The 18,232-nt window shown below is 43.5% G+C and overlaps 2 protein-coding genes across 2 annotated transcripts; one reads left to right on the forward strand and one right to left on the reverse strand.

The window, feature by feature from the left end:
* Window positions 1–26: 26 nt before the first annotated feature.
* Window positions 27–1,429, forward strand: pou3f2a (POU class 3 homeobox 2a; the record flags this gene model as incomplete). Its single annotated transcript, XM_084000079.1, has 1 exon — window positions 27–1,429. Exon 1 carries the CDS (start codon window positions 146–148, stop codon window positions 1,427–1,429), a length of 1,284 nt encoding a protein of 427 aa, XP_083856205.1. The 5' UTR covers window positions 27–145.
* Window positions 1,430–9,724: 8,295 nt separating this feature from the next.
* Window positions 9,725–18,011, reverse strand: faxca (failed axon connections homolog, metaxin like GST domain containing a; the record flags this gene model as incomplete). Its single annotated transcript, XM_084000424.1, has 6 exons — window positions 17,890–18,011; window positions 14,657–14,792; window positions 14,093–14,289; window positions 13,147–13,364; window positions 12,164–12,280; window positions 9,725–10,029 (listed from the first exon to the last, which is right to left on the reverse strand). The coding sequence occupies exons 1-6, from the start codon at window positions 17,994–17,996 to the stop codon at window positions 9,725–9,727; spliced, it is 1,080 nt and encodes a 359-aa protein (XP_083856550.1). The 5' UTR covers window positions 17,997–18,011.
* Window positions 18,012–18,232: the final 221 nt, after the last annotated feature.

The following is an 18,232-nucleotide window of genomic DNA, read 5'->3' on the forward strand; positions in this document are numbered from 1 at the left end:
GGGTTTCTGTACAATCTCCCGTGACCAATGAGCGGGGTGCTGTCAGGGGTAACCACATCTGTCAACCGTTCTTGGCCAATAAAGAGAGGAGCGAGGCGGACCACAGGTGCGCGCCTCTGCGTCCCCTTGGCACAGCGCCCGGGAGATGCTGGAGAGAGACGCCTTGCTGCCCCGTGGCGCAAAAAGAGTTCCTGTCAAAGGCAGCCTCCTTTTAACTCCAGCTATCACTCTGGCTCCGATAGTTATGGCGACCGCAACGTCCAACCACTACAGCGTCCTCAGCACCCCCAGCAGCGCGCCGCCGCCGCACTCGGAGTCCGGGAGCATGCAGCAGGCGGCAGCGTACAGGGACGCGCACACCCTGCTCCAGAACGACTACAGCACGTTACCGGGCGGTGGGCATCCGCTCAGCCACGCGCACCAGTGGATAACGGCGCTGTCTCACGGTGACAGCGGGGCGCCCTGGCCGTCCAGTCCCCTCGGAGAACAGGACGTTAAGCCCGTGCTGCACGACAGCGACCGAGAGGAGCTGCAGAACTCCAGCAGTTTGCAGCAGCAGCAGCAGCAACAGCAGCAACAGCGACACCCTCACCTAGCGCACCAGCAGGCGCATCACGACGCCAGAGCATGGCGAACCAGCACAGCCACCACGCACATCCCCGGTATGGCGACATCTGAGGGCCAGACTAGCCTGGTGTACTCCCAGTCCGGGTTCGCTCTGATGCCGGGGGGAGAGCAAGGGGGGATGCACCACCACCCCCTGCGGGATGACGACCACCACAGCCACAGCCCGCACCTCAGTGAGCACGGAGGCGGCCCCGGGGCCCACCAGCAGCAGCAGTCTCTGTCACACCATCACCAGCACGGGGGCCATCAGGACCAGTCGGACGAGGACACGCCGACCTCCGACGAGTTGGAGCAGTTCGCCAAGCAGTTCAAGCAGCGGCGCATCAAGCTGGGCTTCACCCAGGCGGACGTGGGTCTGGCTCTGGGGACGCTGTACGGAAACGTCTTTTCTCAGACCACCATTTGCAGGTTCGAGGCGCTTCAGCTCAGCTTCAAAAACATGTGCAAACTCAAGCCCTTGTTGAACAAGTGGCTGGAGGAGGCGGACTCCACCTCGGGGAGCCCCACCAGCCTGGATAAAATCGCGGCACAGGGAAGGAAAAGGAAAAAGAGGACCTCCATCGAGGTGGGCGTCAAAGGGGCTCTGGAGAGCCATTTTCTCAAATGTCCAAAACCAGGAGCAGCGGAGATCACCTCCCTGGCGGACAGCCTGCAGCTGGAGAAGGAGGTGGTCAGGGTTTGGTTTTGTAACCGGCGGCAGAAAGAGAAGAGGATGACACCCGCTGGGGGACAGATACCCGGAGGAGAGGACATGTACGGGGACACCCCCCCTCACCACGGTGGACAGACTCCCGTGCAGTGACCCCCAGTCCGGTACACGGACCCCTGACGGAGGGAGAAGTCCTTCCTTGTTTGTTTGATTCGGAACTGGACCTCAGCCAGTTTAAAATGTTGGACCCACGGACACGGACACACACCACACAGTGGGGATATACAGTGGCACTCAAGCACTGAAAATACGCATAGCAGAGCAGAGAGCCGTGTGGAGAAGCTCCACGCCGCGGGAAGCGCCGAGGACACGGCTGGTGTGTGCTAACCAAAAAACACGTCCGACATTGATACGAAACGCTTTTCTACACCTTCAACCGAGGCGCCAGTTTGTCATTATGTCATGTGTCATTAAAGAGAGGCCAAGACTGTGGTGTGGACACGAGGTGTCTGCAGGGGGGTAAAAAAAATCATCTAAAAACAGGCTCCAGGCTCCGGGAAGTCGCAGTCAGTGTGGGTAAATAAACGCCATCTTTCCATCATAACAAAAGCAACAGGGGTTCTTCAAGCTTGTGGCAAGACAGGGCTGAAATGGCAGACACCTGCTGTACAATGTTAAAAATGGAAGCCAATACCAGCCTATTATTATTATTATTATTATTATTATTATTATTATTATTATTATTATTATTATTATTATTATTATTATTATGTAATTTTAATTCAATATAAGGGATGGATTGCCCAGTGTCAAATGCAACTATAATTTATATTTAAATACAATAAATTAAAATGTTTTATCTTGCTTGCTATAAAACCACAATCCATCGTAAATTATAATAATAACAATAATAATAGTGAGCAAATAATGAAAATAATAGTTATGATAATAATAATCCTAACCAGAGAGAGTGGGTATTGGTTGACTTAGATGCTATTTCTTTCTGTGCAGACATTTCCAGGCGCCTGTTTACAGTGTTTTGCTGTTTAATATGTTATTTCTGTACTTTTCCAAAATGCTGTGACAAGAAAGACCGAGACTGTCCGGGCTGGAACACTCAAAGCAATCCAGCCCAATTTGCCTTCCTTTCCTAAGAAGAAAAAAAAAATACACAGAAAAAACTAAACAACAAAAAGAAAAGAAAAACAGCAACAAGAAAAAAATACAAATTAAAAAACAAAAAACACAAAAAAAACTGAATATATCCTGGTACCAGCTATGGCCGCAGTGGCTCTACTGTATGACTCATTCATTCACTGAGAAGACTAATTGTGGGATGTATCTCCATTCGTTTTTGTATGGCTTCGTTTGTTTGTTTGTTTGTTTGTTTGTATGTTTGTTTGTTTGTTCCGTTCTCTCTGTCAGTCTGTGCCAAAGCACAAACACAGACACGTGTTCTTGTGCCACTTTAATCCTGTGACTAATAACCTGATCTGATGGTGGAAGGCTGTGAGGGAGGGAACTCCACCAGCAGCTGGAGATTTACTCTTGACTGAAATTATAAGAAAATACAAACATTTCAGAAACACAAATTCAACTGAAGGGTCTATAGGTGGATGGAGGGAAATATAATATCTGAGCAGAGCTATAATGTGAATTTTGAGGGATTTCAATGATGCGTTTTGCATTTGAAAACTTTCTGAATAGGCCCAGTGAACAATGTCAAACCAAACACTGCATTTTTTAATTCCTCCATCGTCAATCAATTAAAATTAAACAGCAATATGCCCACGTCATTTTGACGCATTTTCCGTATCAATGGGTGTATTACACACTTATTCGCCTTTGATTTGAACAAGGCCTGAGGTTTGTCTAATGAAAAAAAGACTAATGTAAGTCTGACTACATCACTTTAATCCTTCAGGTAAATTTGAGTTTCTGAGGTGGAAAGAAATAAAAATCAACAAAAACCAAAACAAAATATCATTGACCTGAAATCTGTGATCAAACGAAGAGAGGGGATAAAAAAAAAAAGAATCAACGATTGCACAATTTCTATATGCTTTTTGTCATTAAATCGTATTTGTTTTCTACAACACAGCAGTCTTTGCACGTTTATTGAGCTTCAGAGAAGTCGCAAATCTGGCAACAAACCTTCATCCTTTTTTATTATTATTTTCTGGTTTCTGATTTTTATTTATGTATTTATATATTTATTTTACTCCTCCTTGCGCGCGGGCTTTTGCTTGCATTGTAATTATGAATTTTATCAATCCGTCTCGGTTGCTTCAAATTGTCCTTCAGCTGTTTCGGTGAAGTGTTTAGCACCGCTGATGTGCACTGATATTGTTGTGTGGGGAGATAATCCGTGAAGATGCTCAGACAGCCAGTCAATGGATGGCCTGGAAATTGGAATACATAGCATTAATTAATATTTTCATCGGGCTAAATATGAAAACTAATTGACAATTATGACGAGACGTCATTTGCAATATAACAACAATGAAAGCCTTTTGTGTTTGTGAGCAGGCCTGCAGCAGATAAGCAGGCCTAACTACAGGTGCAGGATAGTGGGTGGTGCAATATCAACCAGATTTATTAGTGTTTTATATATACAGTATATATATATTTGGGATATTGGCTTTATTATACACAATAAAATAATTCTAAACATGCCCTACGAATCATTTGAATGTCTTAGCAAATACTGGAATAATTTAAGAAATGCAAAATAAGTGTGCATGCGCATAAAACAAAAGTGTGTGTTGAAATGAGGAGCAGTTGAAAGCTGTGACCTGTGGCCACAGTGTGAATCCAAACTTCAGTCTGTCAGACTTCAGAGTGTTGTGCTGTGGGAGGACTCCCCGTGTAGTTTCACCTGTTAGATTGAGGCTCTGTCCCTCTGCTTGTCTTCACCTCCTGTCTCATGTTTCTTATCATATGTTGGAGCTCATCAGCTGCCACAGCAGCAGCAGGGCGCTGGCGCCACCTAGTGGAGGTTATCAGCGTCAAAGCAGGCCTGGGATGAATGGAGGGTAATTGCTTCATGAGCAGTGAATATTGATGCAGTCATGGATTTTTTTTTATGAGACTCTTTCCTTTTTCCTTTTGAATTATACGTGTAACCAGACCATAGAACATTCAGGGCACTCAGGTCACATCTTCTTTATTTTCTCAACATTGAGTTAGGCACATTTTAGGCTGATGCACCCTATAACCCCATTTCTCCATGCAGGTTTTGATTTAACACATCAGAAAATTACAACTAAATTCCTTAAATTCCTCCTGAATAGAGAGATGTAATCTGGCAGCGACGGAAGAGAAAATAGAGACCAACTACAAAATTCAGAATTTGAGAATTTAGTTGAGTTAGCTGTGTTCAATTTACAAGCTGCTCTTGTATTTTTAGAGAAATTTCCTTGACTTCATCTAAATAGAACTTTGCAGAAAATATGACTGAAATTCCAACGCCATGTCTGAAAATTCCAAATTTCAAAGACTGAAAATCTGGTTAACGACCTTCTTATAATTTATGATTTTTATCTGCGTCCCCCTTATCTTGAGTCAGGAAATTCTGGTCATTCATATGTCAAATCACAAATTTATTGAATATGAAAAGATGAAGTTTCAATCAGAATGTGTGAATGAAAAATTTCCATCTTAATGTTTTCAATTAATTTCCCATCCGTCTCTAAACAACAGGAGGAAAATGTGGCGTGGCGAGAAAAAGCTTCGGTTTCTTTTCACATTGCTGAATTTACAGCCGTGTTATTTCATGGTTTCATTATAAGCTATTCATTTCAAGGCTTTTATGTTGAAAGTCTGAGCCAGTATGGGCAAAAATGTGATTTGAGAAGAAAAAAGAAAAGAGCGTGCACATTCCATATGTGTGTGTGTGTGTGTGTGTGTGTTAAGCCAGGTCTAAACCAGCTCTCTGGAGGACCGTGTTGCCTGGATTCTGTCCTATCAGCAGGCGACCATCTGCCCTCCTCCTGGCCCTCACGCTCCTACAGGCATCCTCTGCATTATTCATATTTTTACACACACACACATTCACTCCTCCTTACACACACACACACACACACAACATCCCACCTCACACATACACAGCTGCTACCTCCGACACTGTACATCATCTCTGACTCACCAGAGATGGTTTCTACTCTGGTGTCATTGTCAGTCCTGAATTGTCTCCTCTGTCTTGTGTGGACGAGCTCTCTCTCTCTCAGGGATCCTGCACAATGGTGACAGACATGCAACCAGCCAAAGTCATCAAATATCAGTCATCTGTCCACCACTGTTTGTCCTCTTTTTCCTTTTCATGGCCTTTCTTTTTTTCTTTTTTTTCGTCCAAACCCACGCTCACGTCTCCACAGCGGTGCTCCCACGACTTGCCTTTCTCTTCCTCTGCCCTCCTTTTTTCTCTCCGCTTCTCCAAAGCTCCAGCACGAGCACAAAGAAAAGGGCACAGAGCTAATCCTTTAGCATTGTTGGGTGGGCTTAGTATTGTCGTATGGTAGCAAGCACAGAGGGAGAGGGATTATGAGACAGATATGCCAGAGTATACCCACCTCTAAGTGCTGATACACAGCAGTTTCTGCCTTTTCTTCTCTAGGTAGATGTGATTTGATCCCTCACTGATGCACACAATAAACTGAAACAAAACAAGAGGAAAATATCACAGCTATATTTAATGAAATATCATGAGTAATCCATTGTCATTCAGTTTATCTCTATACATTCATAAGAATCTTTTTTTTTTATATGTTACAGAGCGATTTCTTTTAGTGTCATCTTCGCATATTTATTAGCTTTTTTTCTCCAGCTTTCTTATTTACAGATTGTTGAGATTCCACAAGTGTTAGAGCACACACACAACACCAACAGACAATGCTTTATGGTTTCTACAGTCTACAAGCAGAAATCTCAATGGGTGAGTGACACACGACAGGGCTGAACCCGGACCCCTGACCTTTAACTGCTGAGGAACACTGAGACAGATGAAGTTGCCCATGGACACTGTTCTTTTTCTTTTCTTTTCATTTTTTTTTTTTTAGTTTTCCCTGTAATGGGGGAGTGGAGACACTGATCATCAGCTGAACAGCGGGATGGCTGACCTCACCCTGCCCCTGGTCAGTTTTTATTATGGTTTCAATATTACTTTTTGCAGGAAATGTGGGACTAACGACAAATCGCTGTAATATTAGGTTATGAATTTTAACATTTAACAAATGACATCTCAAAACATGGACAAACATGCAATCACGGCAATGACCGGCAGCGTGAAACTATGCAACTTCCTCAGTGTTACATGTAGACACAAGTCAGAGGATCCACATTATTGCACTAATACACAGATCAATAAATGAATTTGATAGGAATTCTCGGCCAGAGAACAAAACACACGTAAACATATAAAGAAAAGTGCAAAATAAATTCAAGCACATCCACCATCATTATCAGTTATATAACGAACATGGAATAAATAAATGATAAGTAAATGAGGTAAAAACATAAGTCATATGCTGGCACTGGTATAAAGCAAACAGCTTAGGAGTCTGTTCTCATAAGGCGAAATCTGACTATTGATGAGAGAAGGCAAGAGCATGCAGGCAAGGGGTTTTAAGACACAAACTGAAAAATTTAAGTTCATAATTTTCAGTTTCAGACTATAGCACTGAAAATCAACAGCAGCCCACACCGATACATGAAGAGCTCCTGTCCTGTCTGTCATGATCTGAAGCCCAGCTAGAAGATCCTTTTGACAGAAAAGCCTCAGAGAGAAAAGGCTAATTTTTGTCGTCATTGACTTCTTTGTCAATTTGTAATAATTAACATCTTGCCTACTTAAAAATCTGATTCATAATGGTGTCTTAATGAGCTATATAACTGTTTGCTAAGTGCTAGACTGATTTCATTTATGGCATCAGATTGATACTTTGTATTTACTGCTACATAATGCTACATCCTTTTAATTCAATACAAATTAAATATTTACAGGTAGAGCCTGATCAGTGCTGGATTCTTGGGCCTGGTTGTCGATATTTGAGAGTTACTGAGAATTAAAAACAAGATACCGGCCGATATATGAAAAAATGACAAACATGTACTGTAGGCGGAGGATCCCTTCATTTGGTTATTAAACATCTGGGACAACATATGTACCGAGTCGGACATTAAATAGTTGACAAAACTTGATCCTTGATAGTTCAAATATATCTGCACGGTCACTCCAGCACCTAAAATGATCAAATTTGCAGCAATGCATTGAAGCTCAACTTTCACTTTGAACCACAATTTTGCAATAATGCACTGTCCTTTCACCTTGTTTTAGTAAAAACTGTAACTGACAGTTATGAGACAAGAGTGACCCAATGCCACAACTTCTAGAGTCAAATCTTTCATAAAGACGTGCAGATTCATTTCACTGTAGGCCAACACAGGCATTTAAATCAGTGATAGCATATATATTGGTAATAAATCAACATATTGGCTCTGTAAAGATCCACTATCATTCTTAACAAGAACAACATTTTAAGTTGGAACGTGAATAAGAAGCTGCATCAACCACACTATCACTACTGCCTTGTTCTGAGACAACCAACGTTTCTGCCTCCTCACAGAATAAAACTGAAATCAAGACAGTGAGAGAGAGAGAGTGTGTGTGTGTGTGTGTGTGTGCGTGTGTGTTTGTGATAGCGAGGAAAGGCTCAGCTGTGAATCCTCACCATTACGTCATCACTCACACACAGCGGGCAACTCATCCATGCGCAGCACGGACAGAAGCACAAAGCACACACTGTACATACATACCCCTTGCTTGCCTTGCAGCCATAGAAGAAGCCTAACTGTGCATTTGCTGAATGACAAACACACACCAGGCGCGCACCTTGCCGTCACACACCTCAAACACCGCCCACCCTCGCATAACATTAAAGATGAACAGAGTGGGCCTGTGTGTCTTGCTCTCTTATTGCTTTACATAATGTTTTCTGAGCAATCCATCATTTTGAAACACGAGGCATCCATCACAACTGCCTGATGTGAACTGCTGAAAGGAAAAAAAAGAAAAACTTCAAGCTCCATCGGCTTTATCTTTGTGTGGCTGATTTCACCAGAGGCACCGAAAAAAATACATCATAAAATCAAACTTAAAAAGGCCAGCGAAGATATATTAGATAACACCTATCTATGTGAAGTGTAAAGGGACATTTTCATTGGCACGTGCCAGCCATGCACTTTCATTCAGACTATATATATCTACTGAATCTATTTCTACATGATTGTTTGACTCGCTCTCAATGCCTGAATGCATGTACAATGTTTACCTGACGTCTTCAATGACGATCCTAACAACCCAGGAGGAGTCTGACAGAGTTACTTTCCATATTATATTTCTGTTGTGTAGTGAAATTAATCCTTTTTTTTGGCAAAAGAAGTGCCTCAATAAGACAAAAGATCGTTCCAAAGTGCTTATGACTGATTGCAGTGTACCATCCATTATCTTCCATTAAATTTCACTCCACTATTTAACTATGGGCAGCAGGCATTACTCCCAGCTGTGCAGACAGACACACACAGCAGGTCACTGGGCTGCTCACACTGACCCTAGACCAGGAGAGTGGGGATTCATGGCGACTATTACAAGACAGTTTGGTCAATGTGTCCAACACTTATGGGATTTTATAGAAGAAACAACTACATTTATTTTACACCATATGACTGAGGGGATGACTTTATATCTGCAGGCTATCTATACTATTTATACTTTTATAGAATCAAATATTCTATCTATTAAATCTGAGAATCAAATTAGATCCATTTATATATTTACACTGAACTGTGTTCATTCACATAAATCCTGTACAGCTTCCCTACATGTCCATGTCATGTCAGTACAAGGCGTTTAAGGGTTCAGTTGAAATCACACAAGGCTGGGTGGTGCGAGTTGCTACAAGGGACAGCAGAGGGAGGGGGGGTGGGGGTGGGGGTCACACACACATAGTTGCCAAGGTTACGGCAACGGCGATGACAGATAGAAGGCTGTGACTGCAGATGATGTCGACCACGTGGAGGAGTTTCTCAGCAGCGGCGTCATTTACTCCTGGTTTTCATGCTTCTAGGTTTTACTTTTCAATCTTTTCCTGCCTCCTTCCTCTTTCTCTCCTCTTTTCCTTCATATTATATTCCCACTTTTTTTCTTCTTCTGTCCTCCTCTGGCACTTTTTCCATTTTTGGCCTACGTCTCGCTGCCTTTCCTTTCCACTGCAATCATTCCTCCACTACAGTGTGCCATCCTCAACTTCTCCACCAGCACAGGCAACAACAAAAACACCCCCTGGTTATTTTGTGTTCAAAGAGGTAGGGGACATGTGTGCAGGTGGGATGCAGCACCCTCCTGTGGTGTGCGGCGCATTTGTAGTGTGTCCTGTAACTGTATATACTTTGTCAACACTTGAGCTGCTCCGTTTCCGAGCACTCCGTGTCCATGTCCGAGTCGTATAGCGAGTGGCCCGTGGGGTCGCTGTCGGGCGACGGCGGGTCCTGCGGCGTGTGTGTGTGTGGGGTGTGCATTGGTGTATCGTCCTGGAAAGTGTCAGTGCGGGAGTAGAGACCCAGATCTGGGAGTTTGGAAGGCGAGTCGCTGTCCTCCGTGATGTCCTTGTAGCAGAAGTCCTCCAGGTCCACGAACCACTCGGGCCAGAAACGCCTGCGGATGCGCTCACAGTACATGGCCAGGTTGATCAGCTCACCTGGAGGCAGCCACAACATCAACAGCATCAACTACATGACTCAGGAATTAACACAACAGATGTTAGTTTGTCAACCAATCTATTTGTCTTTCTGCAGAACAATACATGGCAAGTTATTGTTATGTGTTTTGTGTTTTTTGCGTGTTTTTTGGTTTAAAGCCCCTGTACGGAGCTTTTAACTGGATACGCAAAAGTCTCTGGTTTCTGCTGATGTGTCTCTGTTACCTACAACAGCAAATGAGCCCATCAGTGTGAAGATACGCTATTTCTAAGTAGTCTAATTCTATACCTCTGGAAGGCATGGTTGGGTCGGACCACTGATGAAACGATACGAATAGATACATTACGCTGCTAAATAAAAAAATAAAAAAAGCAAGTCCCGTCTTCTTTCCGACATTTCCAAAACAAATCTACAGATCTGAAGTGGGCCGGACAAGTATAATAAAAGCATGATAATAAGCTATAAATGAAAGGAATATTGAATTTTTTTCTTTGTTTTAGTAATTTATTAAGATGTTTACAGTTAATGAGCTATCCTTTTACAAAACAAATTATGAACAACCTAAAATTTCTTGTGAAACACTTGGAAATTCATCCTGAGGGCCGGATTTGAACCTCTGCCGGGCCAGTTTTGGCCCGCGGGCCGCACATTTGACACCCTGGTTTAAAGCAACACAATGTAACAATTTATTTTAGATTTTTCATTGAAATGTCCCTCCCTGGTATTGTATTACTTTGGTTACCTGCAACTTCTGGCAAGAACACAAGTTGCTTGACCAGGACACGTCACACAACATCAACATCTTTCATCTGGCTATAGGAAGCTAGACAACTCACTATTCTCAGGATGTTTGTCATGGCAGAAGAAGAGGAGACCAAAGAAAATTGAGGAAGAGAAGAAGAGAGAGTCGCCCAACAAGGGATCAGACGAGTGTAACTCTAGGACTGGCTTTTAGAGCTCAGCGAAAAGACAGGATGCAAGACTGACACTGAACCTGCCGTCTTGTTGCTGGACTAGTAAATAATGTATTTGCCAGTTACAACAGCTGCACCTTGTCAGCTAAAGTTCTTTTACACGGTTACACCTGAACACGAGAAGGGGCTTAATTCACAACTTGTATTTACAACAGTACTGTAACTGACAACAATTCAGCAGGACACTGAACCACAGATGAATCAATAATGAGAAGAACCATTAGGTGGATTTTGTTCTCTGAATTTCACCTCTACCAAAGTAAAAGTTGTTTGCAGTTCATAAACCTTTCGTAGGCTATTCATTTTCCTTTTTTCCTGCTCACATAGAAATTTCACTGATCTGTCCTTGATTTAATATGACAAGGTGTTGTGGTTGCCGTTTAGACACTGTCTTTCCATTGGATGACCTGTGATTAAGTCCTATGTCGCCTGTCATCTTGAGCCAGATAACGTATCAGCTCCTCAGGTTCTGGTCTACAGCTACTGTGCTGTGTTATCTCTGTGGGAAGGCAAGGACAGCTACAACTGCAATCAATATAATGTAATAAATATAATATATAATGAGTTATTACACAGTCTACAGCACAGAGAGCACAGAAGTGCCATACAATTATGTAAAAGCTGAATAGAGATTGAAACAGAGCTTGAAAAAGATGCTTTGCTTGTGTGTGATTTATCCTTTTTCTTTGAATTTTGTTTCAAGTAAATGACACTGAAATGTGTCTCAGAACATCAGCTCCGTGCTTGTGTTAAGCTGTCAACATAATAATAAGTCAGTTATTCAAAAAGGAGCGATGTGTTTGACTCTTTAAAAAGGGTTTATTTGATGTTTTCTGACAGTTTACAGCCAAAACAGCACCAAGAAGAGTCTAGTTTATACTGACGAAACAGGATTATTCACATCCACCGATGAAGAGGCTATAGTCCTCACTGCAGTGGCCCCGGGTTGAATCCTGTGTGGCCTTTGCTGCATGTCAATCCCCCTCTCCCTACCTCACCATTTCCTGTCCATCTCTACTGTCCTGTCAATTAAAGGCAAAAAGCCCCCAAAAAAACAAAACTGAAGCTGTCTGTGTGCCTGGATGCCTTGTAGTAAACTGCTTCAACTGGTTCTTTCAAAGTGGCTGGAATCTCATGATGAATGTTTTGATGAGCTCACCTTTTATTAGCTGCTCTGGACGTGTTCCTGGTAGCGTCCACATAGCAGGGGCCAGGTGGCTGAAGACTGCAGCGTCCACTGTTGAAACCTTAGAGCCCATGAGGTACTTCTTATCACCTGTAACAGCACACAGACAAAATACATGTCAGGTGATAAAAAAAAACATACAGTCATTGCATAAGCATGGCTTTTTCCCCCAACTGTCTGTGTTGTTATATAACGTCAGCTAATCTCCATGTGGGAAGTCTACACGTGAGAAACACAAAAAAGATTCACTTCAGGCACAGCTGATGCCTTTAGGAAACATTTAATCTTATTACGTCTAAACACTTCCCATCACATCCTCTTGGTTGCTGAGTTCCAGGCTGCCATGTCACATTTCACCACAGGAGGTCAGTATTGAGCTAAGCTGCTCCCCCTTCACAAGCACAAACATAGTGGCTGGCTGCAGTTCTAAAGCAACACACTGAAAACCCATTACATTTGTTGTACTTTGCAAATAAACCTGTTCATCTGTTTGCAGGTTAAACATTATGACAAAGCCTCCAAATCACAAAGTGAACGTAGACAAATCTCTGAGGCTCCAGAGCAAACTCATAAATACAAAAAAAAATACAACTGTAGAAACTGAGAAATCCAAGGCAACTCTTCTGGATATAATATTTAAAGCCTTTATTATAAGAATGGCTAACAACCTGTTTCAGCCTTCATGGGCCTTCGTCAGGGTGAACGAAGGCCCAGTTTTTTCAAGTTGGTGTCTCTACCCCATCTCATCCAAAGAGCACCTTCTACATTGAACGCTGCAGCCCCCTCCCCTCACTTCTCCTGAAAATAACTGTGTTGCACTGAAGGCTTTTAAACGTAATATCAGATGACTTACTCATACTGTTCTCTGTAATAATACACTCATAACCTAGTACAGACATATTATGTTAGATTATATTAGATTATAGATTACAGATTTGAGATTTGAGATTTGTCACCTAGCAGAGTGGCCAGGGTGCGCATGTCCTTCTCCATCAGGGCGTAAACCTCCTCTTTAGAAAACCGACCAATCCCGTGGCCGTACATCTCCCTCTTGACGATCCCGCCGGTCAGGTGACTCAGGATCCACTTGAGCAGGTCGCTCAGCGGCCCGCTCACCGACAGCATCTTCTGGGTCTCCTCCAGGTTGTCCACCCACTGACAGTAAGCTATGGTCCTGGGACACAAACACACATGCACTTGTACATACATATTTATCAAATGGACAAAAAAAACCCTGTAAAATAAAAACAAAAACAAACTGTGAATCTATTTAAAGGGATAGTTCAACATTTTGACAAATTCTCCTATCATCATAATCCCTATAGTTTTAGCAGTAGGTTCATTACCTTTAATTGTCGGTGCAAGCTGTTTTTAGATCGGTGGGGCAGAGATGCAAGCTGCACAGTATTTTCTTTTTTCTCTTATCAAACTAAATACACAATCCAACAACTCCAAAATGCTCTGGTGGACAAGTTGTGACTTACACATTCACCACGCTATGAAATAATAATGTATAATTATGTAACATTAGGCTATGACACATGAAACAAATTCTCAGAACTACTTACGCTTTTGAAGTCACTCTGCCCAGCAGCTGTGTCTGGGATATAGTTCTACGCATTTCCCTCGAAAACAACTGTCTTGTACGTAACGTTACTATTTCATAGTGTGGTGAATGTAGAGGTCACAACTTGTTGGATTGTGTATTTGATGAGTTTGATGAGGGACAGCTGGAAATATCGCGCACCCTGCAGAGCTCACGTCTCTGCCCCACCGATCTAAAAACAGCTTGCACCGACAATTAAAGGTAATGAACCTACTCCTAAGACTATAGAGATTATGGCAATAGGCAAACTTGCCAAACCGTTGAAATATCCCTTTAAAGAAGATATGGTCTCTCACCAGTAGAAATGTTCCTCCACCATCTTGGTGATGGCGCGGGACATGGCCTTCTCCTGCGGCGTCAGGCTCTTGTTGAGGCCCACGCCCAGCCTCTCCTCCAGGAACTCGATGATGAATTCGGTGCCACACACTTGCTCCTGGTTGTACTCGATCCACGGCATCTTACCCTGCGGCGAAAGCTTCCCATCAAAGTAGTTCTGTGGGAGGAAAGGGATGCAGGAGAGGCAGGGGGAGGAAAACCACCACAAAGGAAAAATTGGAAGAAAAAAAAACAGAAAAGTGAAAGTGGTTGGTGATAAGTACTAGGTGAATTAAATTGTAATTGGATCAAGAGAAAACATTTAATGGAAATTTTAATTATCCCTTGCAGGAGACTGAGTGACTGCAGACGGCAGAGACTCAGAGTTTGACGATAATTAATCACAGCAAAAGTAATTAATGCCAAAGAACAAACTAAGGATTTTTCCACAAAGAAATGGAGAATAGAAGCCAAATTCTAAACATGCACTTTGTGAGATATATATGACATAGTAGCATTTCACAGACACATGAGAGCAGTTTCACCTGGTAGGGCAGGTCCACCATGCGGAGGTAGGTCTCCATCTTAAGGCAGAAAGGGGACAGGGACGGGGCGCCAGTTTGGGGCCTGGAGAACTGGTGGAGTATGATGGCATCTTTAGAGTCCAGCTCTTCCTCCTTTCTGTGTGGACGCAAGAATAACAAGGCTGCACGTCATGTGGGAGGAAAAGACTTGTAAAAACAAACTCTCTCTTTCTTTCTGTGTATTTATATACTTGAATGAGTCATGCTGCAGAGACACATTTCTGGTCACAGTCACATTCTGGGGGACTTGCCTTCCATGGGGACAACAAGCCACTTCAGCCACAATATTAACAATTCAATTATTAGGGTTCAGGCCAGGTATCTTGAAGCTTTGTTAAAATAAAGCTGGATTAGCAATGATGCAAAGCAGCTCACTGACCCAGGGGCCACAGAATCCTCAGGTTCATTGCATGTAAATTGCTTTTGATAACTTGGTTATTTTGTGTAATGTTTATGCCCCTCTCTCCTGTAGTGCAGCCCCATGTCAAAGTCAAGTTTTTAATTATTTCAGTGTTTATATTGTGTTCACATCTACTGCTAAATAAAATCATGTTTAATCAAATTAACACGGATGACATCCTATGTCATTATAGGTGAACAGGTTGCACTGAACTTAATTGGAATTTGGAGGCAGCAAAGGACACATGCACTGTAATGAGGCTGATGTTTCCTCTGGGTCCCTCTAACAGTTTAATGCAGCCATGGGGCTATAGGGTAAGTCTCCAGGGCATTGATGCAAGTCAACGCAATATCCTAAGAGACAAAAACAAGTTAGTGTGTGTAGGCTTGTAATTGAGAGCCACTGTCAGTCTTAAAACCACCACAGAGGACGTTGCAGCGCTGTATATTGTTCTGGATCGGTCATTATCACCTCTCAGACTCAGGTTGGAAGTTGAGAACAGAATTAGATTTGGGGTTAAAGTTAGAGTTAGGGTTGGGGGTAAGTGGACTGCATTTAAAATAGCACTTTTCTAGTCCTATCAACCACTTTGAATTCTGTCACACACACTCACAAACACACGATACATTCATTGGTGTCTATCTGGAGTTCACTATCTCCCCCAAGATCACACAGAAGCCACCAACCCACTCTGTCCACAGGGACACAATCTGCCCCAAAGGTAGGAGTTAGAAAATATCCAACCTTTGTGATGGTTGAAGGGATATTTCAACATTTTGGCAAATTCGCCTATTGTCATAATCCCTATAGTTTTAGGAGGTTCATTTAATTGTCGGTGCATGTTGTTTTTAGATCGGCGGGGCAGAGACGCAAGCTGCACGGTATTTCCGGGGTTTCCTTTATCAAACTCATCAAATACACAATCCAACAACTCCAAAACGCTCTTGTGGACAAGTTGTGACCTGCACATTCACCACACTATGAAATAATCATGTAACATTACGAGACAGAGTTGTTTTCGAGGCAAATGCAGCTGGAACTACATCCCAGACATGGCTGCTGGGCAGAGTGATTTCAAAAACACAAGTAGTTCCGAGTACTTGTTTCATGTGTCATAATGTTAGATGATTATACGTTATTATTTCATAGCGTGGTGAATGTGCAGGTCACAACTTTTGGAGTTGTTGGATTGTGTATTTAGGGAAATGTGAAAATACTGTGCAGCTCGCATCTCTGCCTACTCCTAAAACCATAGGGATTATGGCAATAGGCGAATATGCCAAAATGTTGAAATATCCCTTTAAATGAAATGAAGGTCCTCACAAGCATAGAGAGTAAAATGTGTGTGTGTGTTGGGGGTAATACTATGATATATCAAGTGACTGTGCCTGAGTGAATAATGACTAATGATCTGCAACCAAGGTCCTTTAACTGGCCCTGAGTCAGCCTGTCAGCCCTGGGCAATTTGTACTATCTTGAGGGGACAACTGCAGTGTCAAAATAATAAGGCATACCCTTCAGAGAGACTATGGTGCATTCACGTGCATAGTGTAAGAGGAGATATAAGGCTCAGCACGGGCCAACTGACGGCAACAAATTGATGGGCAAACGTGCAGAATGACAGGGAGCTGTCCACCGGGGAGGGTGCTGAACCGTAAAACACACACGCACAAGCAGAGCACAGGAGCTGTCCGGCTCATGTGGTGCTGAAATGCCCACAGTTTGGAGGAAAAACATGAAGAAAACAATGCTGACCTATGCAAGAGCTGGAAGAGCTGCATTACTTCACTGCACAACAAAAGGCCTGTATGTTTTTACACCATAAACCTATAAAAATCCCTCCGCATCAACAGCAGCTGTCAGGACACCAGGACGTCTGACAAACACCAGCTTACATTGACCAACCGAGCCTAAAACTGTATCGTCTCCTATGACTTTTGTTGTGATATCAAGTGTCCTTCTGAAGTGTGTGTGGGCCTGGACTGCAGGTAACCCGAGGCAGCCCCGCTCCTGTCAATGAATAATCAATAAAACAGCCCAATGAATGGAAATATAATCCTCTGTCACAACTAGGCTACAATACCCGGATTTAAGGTTTTACTGTTTACATTACAGATTGTAAAAACAACAGGGTTTTCTCCAACAGCTGCAGTGATCTAGAGACCGAAGCCAAACCCCCCAGGACAAGACATGTGTATGAAAAGCTGGGGGTCACAATAAGGTGAACATACACACAACATGTCGCCTCGTCCTTGAAATACAGGCAAATGAATGTGACCTGTTGTCATAGTGAGTAATGTCAGTTCATGTCTGAAGCTGTGACTAAGAGGCCCACAGGCCGGCAGAGCAACACAACATCTAACAAACAACATGGACAATGAAGCATTTTATGAGAGTAATAAAAACAGCAGCATGCCGTAGGTAGGCCCAGCTCACTGATTAGTTCACAAGAATAAACCAATAAAGATGGAAATCTCCTGTGTGTGTTTGTGAGGAAGGAAGGAGCTGGGTGGTGGTGGTGGTGGAGGGGTTACGTTACATCATAACCCACCCACTCACGATTCCTTATTTTCCACCGACTCCGCTCTCACCCCGCCCAACCTGACGAGATTAAGTAATATCAAACCCCCGCTGGAAATACAGCAGACATATGGGGGATCTGAACACTATGAGATCCACAGAGTGCAGCCTATATGCTCCGGCCCCACAGGCCTAGCTCAGCTGGCAGGTGGGGTGGGGGTGGGGGGTGATGCTCTGCCTCCTCTGACAGCAGCATCCTGTGTTACATCGGTACCTGATGGCCAGCAGTTCGTGCAGCAAATAAGCCGCGGCAGCGAGCAGAGCCCCTCCGGTCAAATACAGCGTCTTCCGCCACCACGAGTCCGAGCCCAAAGCGGACATGATCCCGCCGTAGTCCTGCAGTGGGTAGGCGATGATGTACCCATAAAACGAGAGCTGCTCATCGGAGCCCAGCAGGCCGGAGGAGAAGCTCTGGTTCTGGCCAAGATCAACCACACACGACCGCGTCCAGGCGAACCCGACGCGCCAGTACATGCTCTCTGTCTCCGGCCACTTTCCGCCTCACTTTGGCAGCTCGAGGCTTCATCGGCGGGAGCTTCATGGGCGCCGAGGGCTGC

Source organism: Trachurus trachurus (genome assembly GCF_905171665.1).
Source record: "Trachurus trachurus genome assembly, chromosome: 24".
NCBI lineage: Eukaryota > Metazoa > Chordata > Actinopteri > Carangiformes > Carangidae > Trachurus > Trachurus trachurus.